A 7,740-nucleotide genomic window follows, 5' to 3' on the forward strand; every position below is an offset into this window, starting at 1 on the left:
ACAGACATATCACATTGAATATTTCTCACTGTAAAACATCAGCGTTAACAAACTACCGCCATCTTTTCAGTAAACTGTAGTGGGCTTTACGTTCAACAGATAGCTGTACCCATGCAACACAAAAATTCAGTAACAGTTTATATAACCTTTATATTACTGGTTTTGGAGAAGTTTACTCAACATAATTCCATAAATATGTGTTATTTGGGTAGTGTGAAAACGTCAACTAAAAAACATTTAAATTGACCGTTAAATGCGTGATCGATGCACTGCTTCCGAGAGTTATGCCTGTTTGTCTGTGAAGTATACATTGTGCCCTGATGTATAACCCCGAGCAATTAATTTCCCATAATGCTAATGTAAAAGAAGATGAGTTACGGATGTCGCTTGCGGGGGACAACGTTAAATACGTGCGAGTGTACGATCTTACACAAGTGGTAAGATACTCATGAAAAAATCCGTTCCGAAATTTGTCAACCTCAAGTCACGAATTTCCGAACAAATCCCTTTTTCGATTACGAAAGTACACCATGAATAAAAATCATGGAATCGTGTTCTTCAAAATTAACGTAACGCCTGCGTTACGGTGCACCGGGTACCAGCAAAGGCAACAAACGTCATAGAAACGTGAACTGTGTTCTGAAAATCATTATCTGGTTCTGGTAAACGTGATTAAAGTTCATGAGTTGTGTTTGATATCGTGAATCTTTTCGCGAAACGGGAACATGGTTCATGAACTGTAAAATGTCAACAAAAGTCATGAAAGCGTGTGAAGATTTACAAGAGATAACCGACAGTAGCAAAAGTGGAATAGAACAGGGCACCGTGACGTTCAATATCCCCTCGAAACAGGCCACATTGCCAACGAAAACGCTAAGCTCACGGATTCTCAGCTCAGAAGACGTATCAGGCAAATTTTCCGCAGGCGAAAAAACCAGCATCATGCTCACAAATGCGCGGTGATTTGACCGATCAACTGTTCTACCGTAGTTCTCATACTCTGGATCACACGAAAGCAAAGATAATGATCAAATTGACCACCAAATGCGCCGCCCAGAAAAGCAAACCGGTGTGGTTCTTAAGCTGCACAAAAATTTTCGCTGCCTGTTCTGCCACCACCGATATCGGTCACAGTTTGTAAACCGGACGATGGTTGTAGCTTTTGAACCATGCTTTACAACTAAAGTACCTATTGTACCATTGGTATGATTGATAATCCATGGCAAAATCATAGATATAGTTAATGATTTCTACGCCACGAAATCCTAAAGAGATCAAAGTAGAGGTAAATACTTATTAAACATCAACATGAGACTTAGGGCGAAATTTATTAGCTAGAAAAGTTACCGCAGATTTCACGCCTCATTAGGCTCCTGCGCTAAAACTAAGTTCACAGGAATATTTTCGCACAGGCCATAAAACTTAAATATTGATCTTCTTAATGATTTTGGAGCTCAAATTCATTAGTGTAGCTTGCCAATACTGTTCTATATCTGCTGCTAATTTCAAATAAGTCGATTTTTAAATGTTCTGGCCTGTGCGACAATATTACTGTGTTTTGCACAGGACTCTAAAGTGATGCAAAATGCGCAATATTAAAAAGGCAGAATTTAAAGCTCGAAGTTGAAATTGAGCTAGTGCCATTTTGATGACAATACGAATTGAACGAGCACTTCTTTTTCCAGGCTAAATAGATGTTGCGATGGTTACACAATATCAGTTTTTCAGTTTGTAATCCATTAAACCAATCATTTCTGATAGTTCCATAATCAGTTAAAATATACATACAAGGTGTTCAGGCGTTAAACGGTCAATTTGAAATCAGCACTTGAATTAATGTATCTGGTAACCCTATGTATTTTGTTTTGTTTTTACATAGGTTTTTCTTTAGTTTAGTTGATAGACCGACGCGCACAAGAATAAACACGATTTTGCATCAGCATTAATGACAGTCCATTTTATTCGCGAAAACGCAAGATTAATCCGAACATTTTTGGTCCTTCGAGATCGAATATGTAAATTCGTTTGTCACGCGCGGTTTACATGCCGATTACAACACGAAGAGGGTCGAAAATTCCTGCTTTTATCTCGGTGGCGCAGCAGAGAGTTGCCAAGGCGGAGCGCGATCGGAAGAGTAAAATGGCGGAAACATTGGCGGGTCTTTGTCGACAGCGGGAGTTCATTTGTTCAAAAGTCGCTCGCATCAAATCCAGTCTACAGAAAGCGGATGATGAACAGGTTCCAGTTGACGAATTCATTCTGGAAACATACTTAAGGACGATTGATGCGGCTTACCAGGAAATGAACGACTGCCAAAACAAGTTGTGTGCTGCGAATCCTACGAAGCAGGAGGAAGAAGAACAAATCTACGTTGAATTTGAGACCATGTTTACGGAGGTGAGAGCTGTGGTCTGTAGGTTGATAACAACGCAGAAGAGGCAGAATGACGCTCGATTCAACACCGCTCTGCAAGTAACACCAGGTGTTTCACATCCGATTAGAGTGCAGCAATCGATTCTTCCTCATACTCCTCTCCTATCATTCAACGGCAAACCGGAACATTGGTTTAGGTTTAAATCGATGTTTTTGGACATTATGAACAAGTGTTCAACGGAGGACGCTGCTACGAAGCTATATCACTTGGATAGATGCCTTGTCGGTGAGGCAGCTGGTGTCATCAATCAACAATTCATCAATGAAAACAACTTCGAAGCGGCATGGAATTTCCTTGTACAACGATATGAGGATAAGCGGAAGATTGTCGACATCCATGCGAACAAGTTACTCCAGCTGAAGCCCATGACTCAAGAAAGTGGAAAGCAGTTGAGGGATTTAATCGAAGAGTGCAAACGACACGTCGATTCGCTCAGATTCCACGGGTACGAAGTACTAGGCCTCTCAGACATTGTTTTGGTGAATATTCTTGCTTCCAAGGTTGACTTTGAGACTAAGAAGCTTTGGGAAGCCAGCAACAAGCACGGTTCCCAAATACGACGATACCATTGCATTTTTCGAGAAACACGCTTTGGTACTGGAACGAGTGGAAGCTTCTTTAATCAAACCGGTCAAAATGAAGGCACAAATTGCCCCGCTGAAAACACAACAAATAGCAAGATCGTCGTCTTTCCCAGCAATAAGTGCTGAGGGAAAGTGCGTGTTTTGTGATAAGGAGCATCTCAATCACCAATGCGATGAGTTTCTAAAACTTTCAGCTAATGACAGAAACACCAGAGCCAAAAAAGCTGGTGTCTGTTACAATTGTTTGAGAAAAGGGCATATGACAGCAAAATGTTCCTCGAAGTATTCCTGTCGAGAATGTAACAAGCGACATCACACGGTTCTACACATCGATTCGCCGAAACCGAGTGATGATACTTGCAAGAACGAAACAGCAATCTGTCCCCAAAGTGAGATTGCATCATCGTCTACGAGCAACGTGGTAACCCTCAATTGCACCACTGGTACGAGCAAATCCAAAGAAGTGCTACTTTCTACGGCTGTTGTGAATGTACTCGACGTACACGGCCATGCCAAACTGTGCCGTGTCCTACTAGATTCAGGATCACAACTTCACCTCGTTACGGAAGCTATGGTTACTCTTCTTGGAATTCAACGCAACAGGTGCACTACCAGTGTGATTGGAGTTAACGGTAAGGAATCGAAAATCAAGCACCAGGTAACGATTGTGTTCCAGTCCAGGACCAGTAGTTACACCAAGGATATCGAATGTATGGTGGTACCAAGGATTACTGGAATACTGCCTGCACAACAACTCAATACATCAGATTTGGAGATTCCGGATGACATGAGCCTAGCTGACCCGGACTTTTATAAACCTCAGCGTATTGATCTTCTCATTGGCGCAGAACTTTTCTTCAGCATTCTCAAGGACACCCGAATCGATCTCGGTAATGGACGACCAATTCTGCAGGAAACTTTCCTAGGATGGGTTGTTACAGGCACCATCTACAATCGAACGTCGTATGTGCAACCCCAGCATTGCTACACCGTCACTCTTGAACCCGAATGTCAATTGGATAAGTTGGTGCAACGATTTTGGGCTCTCGAAGATGTTCCAACGGCTTCTAGGATGTCTCCGGAAGAAAAACTTTGCGAAAAACACTACGTTCAAACCACAACAAGAGATTCTTCTGGGCGCTACGTTGTTAGATTGCCGTTTCGTGAAAACATTGGTCAGCTTGGTGAAACGAAGCAGTATGCGTTGCAGCGCTTCTATCAACTTGAAAAGCGTCTGAACAAGAACGTGGAACTGAAGCGTGAATATGATGCTTTCATTGAGGAATACATTCGACTCAATCATTGTCGGGAGATTTTCGAGCCTGAGATAAACAGCACACCCAACTACTTTTTGCCTCACCATGCGGTGTTGAAACCCACATCGTCTACTACGAAATTGCGAACAGTGTTTGATGCATCTGCGAAATCAACTACGGGAGTTTCACTCAATGACGTCCTCATGACGGGTCCGGTCGTTCAGGATCCATTATTGGATATAACAATTCGGTTTCGTATTCATCAGTACGTGTTCTCCTGTGATGTGCCCAAAATGTACAGGCAAATACGCATGGCTCGCGATGATACAAGATTCCTTCGGGCATTTTATCGTAAAATTCCAACTGATCCAATTCGCACATTTGAACTTACCACCGTAACCTATGGCACAGCATCAGCCCCTTTTGCAGCAACACGTACCTTGAAGCAACTCGTCCAGGATGAAGGAGACCAGTTCCCGATTGCTGCGAAAATCGTTCTGCATGATGTCTACATCGACGATGCGTTGACTGGAGGAGATTCTGTCGACGAAATCAAGGAGGCGTCAAAACAGCTCATACAACTTCTACATAGTGGCGGTTTTCAACTGCACAAATGGTGCTCCAATTCAATGGACTTTTTGGAGACCATCCCGGAAGAGCTACGAGAGAAGCGATCGTCGTTGGAATTCAGTGGAGCAAACGATATAATCAAGACACTGGGTTTACTATGGAATCCGTCTACAGATGAATTCTTCTTTCGGATGATTCCAGTTCGGGAACAATCTCTCATCACGAAACGTCACATTCTCTCTGAGGTTGCAAAAACATTTGATCCTCTCGGACTGTTTGCACCGTCTGTCGTACTCTGCAAACTGTTGATACGAGACTTGTGGAGGTTAAAAATTGGTTGGGACGAGGAAGTTCCACAGGACCAGATTAACTCTTGGAGGCGATACCTGGCTAGCCTGAAAGGGACGGAAGGAATGAAGATAAGTCGGTGTGTTCTTTCGCCGATTCGAGTGAGTGTCGAACTGCATGCATTCTCAGATGCATCCTTGATGGCATACGGTGCTTGCGTATACGTACGATCCATTCTCTCCGACGGTAGTGCAGAGAGCCATCTTCTAGCGAGTAAATCAAGAGTGTCCCCAAAGCAAACGATTCCTCGTTTGGAACTCTGTGGATTCCTGTTAATGTCTCGTTTGGTTAGCGTTGTCATGGCGGCGCTAAGCTTGCAGTTTAGTAACGTTGTACTATGGACGGATTCCACGGTTGTACTATGTTGGCTGAATAAATCACCTCACGAGCTCAACATCTTTGTCGCTAATCGCGTTGCTGAAATCCAGCAGTCAACTGTAGAATTTGATCGGAAGTATGTGGAGTCGAAATCAAATCCCGCAGACTTACTATCGCGTGGCGTTTATCCAGAGGAATTGAAGAAAAGTGACGTTTGGTGGCACGGGCCTACTTTTCTGAAAAATGCATCTTATGGAGCTTTTGAAAAAGCTGAAGCGGTTGACATTCCAGACATAAAAAAGATAACTTTAGCAGTGAGTGAAGAACCCGAAGAACTTCCGGTTCTATCCAAGTTCAGTTCATTCCAGCGTTTGCGACGAGTCATAGCGTTCGTAGCAAGGTTCACGCGAAAGGCGAGGAAGATACGTACAGATTCGGATCATCGTCTGTTTCCTACTGTGGAGGAGTACAAGGTTGGTTTGGACATGATCGTTAAGGCGATTCAACAGAAGCATTTTCCTGAAGAAATGAAGCAGGTTGAAAGATTCCAGCAAACTGGTGATGCTAAATACAGATACGTCGGAAAGCTTCGGTACCTGAATCCTATTATGGAGCAAGGAGTCTTAAGAGTTGGCGGTCGAATCAAACATGCTAATCTGACATTTAGCCAACGTCATCCCGTCGTTTTGCCATCAAAGCATCATGTTACGAAGATTATCATCGACGACATTCATCAGAAGTATCTGCACATTGGACCAAGTGGATTATTGTCTATTTTGCGTCAGAGGTTCTGGATACTTGATGGACGTAACATTGTTCAACAACATTTAAGGAAATGTCTACGTTGCTTCAAGGTTAATCCGCCCAAGTTGGAGCGCTTTATGGGTGATCTTCCTGCTTACCGTGTTACGCAGGCAGATGCATTCTCTCGAGTGGGCGTTGATTATGCTGGGCCATTTTTTGTCAAGAGCGGTAATCCACGAAAGCCGACAATCGTCAAGGGGTACATTGCACTTTTCGTGTGCCTAGCATCTAAAGCGATCCATTTAGAGCTAGCCGAAGATCTTTCAAGCCAAGCCTTCATCAACGTGTTGAAGAGGTTTGTATCCCGAAGAGGTGTGCCAACTACTATTATGTCCGACAACGGCACAAATTTTATTGGTGCGAACTCCGAATTGAATCAACTATACAAGCTGTTCCAGAAAGAGTCAACCATGCAAGATATCAACGAGTATTGTCTGCTATCAGAAATCAAATGGCGATATATTCCTGCTCGTTCTCCTGAATTTGGCGGCCTATGGGAGGCGGGAGTAAAATCGGCCAAACGACACATCAAACGAGTGGTGGGCGAATCGAAGTATACACATGATCAGTGGAACACCTTGATCGCTCAAATTGAGGCAATACTAAATTCGAGGCCTCTCGTACCTTTGTCAGCAGACCCCAGCGATCTCAAGGCCATCAGTCCGGGCCATTTGTTGATTGGCAGGGAACTAACGTCGATCCCAGAACCTTCATTGGAAGGCCTTAAAATGAGTACACTGTCCAGATATCAATTGATGCAGAAGATGAGGGACGATTTTTGGAAGAGGTGGTCATCGGACTATCTTCAAGAACTGCAACGACGTCCGAAACATAATCGTCTACATAAGGAGGTAAAGGTTGGAGACTTGGTAGTATTGCGGGAAGACAACTTACCGCCCTTGCAATGGAGGTTGGCTAGGGTAGTGCAAACCCACCCAGGGTTGGATGGTGTGACCAGAGTAGTGACCGTGCGTACATCTAGCGGAACGGTCAAGAGGACAACAGCTAAGTTAGCAGTACTCCCCAACGAAGATTGAGTTTCTCCGGAAACTGCAAGGCGGGGGAGGATGTTCAGGCGTTAAACGGTCAATTTGAAATCAGCACTTGAATTAATGTATCTGGTAACCCTATGTATTTTGTTTTGTTTTTACATAGGTTTTTCTTTAGTTTAGTTGATAGACCGACGCGCACAAGAATAAACACGATTTTGCATCAGCATTAATGACAGTCCATTTTATTCGCGAAAACGCAAGATTAATCCGAACACAAGGCATGTATTTCCTTCTATGTATTTTATGTACCGTAAGACGGGGTGACATTGGGCTAAAATTGAAAAATGTTCGATGAAGCAAATATTTTGAATATATAGAAAATGATGACTCCTGAAGTAATATGTAGATGGCGTTGACCATAATTTAAATATTAC

At 43.2% G+C, this 7,740-nt stretch overlaps 1 protein-coding gene across 1 annotated transcript; it reads left to right on the forward strand.

Annotated features, from left to right (window-relative positions):
* The first annotated feature begins 2,139 nt into the window (after nt 1–2,139).
* Nucleotides 2,140–7,351, forward strand: LOC135714104 (uncharacterized). Its single transcript, XM_065237374.1, has 2 exons — nt 2,140–2,879; nt 2,935–7,351. The coding sequence occupies exons 1-2, from the start codon at nt 2,140–2,142 to the stop codon at nt 7,349–7,351; spliced, it is 5,157 nt and encodes a 1,718-aa protein (XP_065093446.1).
* The last annotated feature ends 389 nt before the right edge of the window (nt 7,352–7,740 follow it).

The sequence above is a fragment of the Ochlerotatus camptorhynchus genome, unplaced genomic scaffold, assembly GCF_037179485.1.
Source record: "Ochlerotatus camptorhynchus isolate MF236.1 unplaced genomic scaffold, CSIRO-AGI_Acam_v1.1 ptg000609l, whole genome shotgun sequence".
In the NCBI taxonomy this organism is placed as follows: domain Eukaryota; kingdom Metazoa; phylum Arthropoda; class Insecta; order Diptera; family Culicidae; genus Ochlerotatus; species Ochlerotatus camptorhynchus.

Bases quoted from the DNA above. Each gene is read 5' to 3' on its own strand.
- LOC135714104 (XM_065237374.1), top strand. From the start codon at position 2,140: ATGGCGGAAACATTGGCGGGTCTTTGTCGACAGCGGGAGTTCATTTGT. The intron at 2,880-2,934 runs GTACGAAGTACT...CTTGCTTCCAAG, and splicing joins GATTCGCTCAGATTCCACGG to GTTGACTTTGAGACTAAGAA.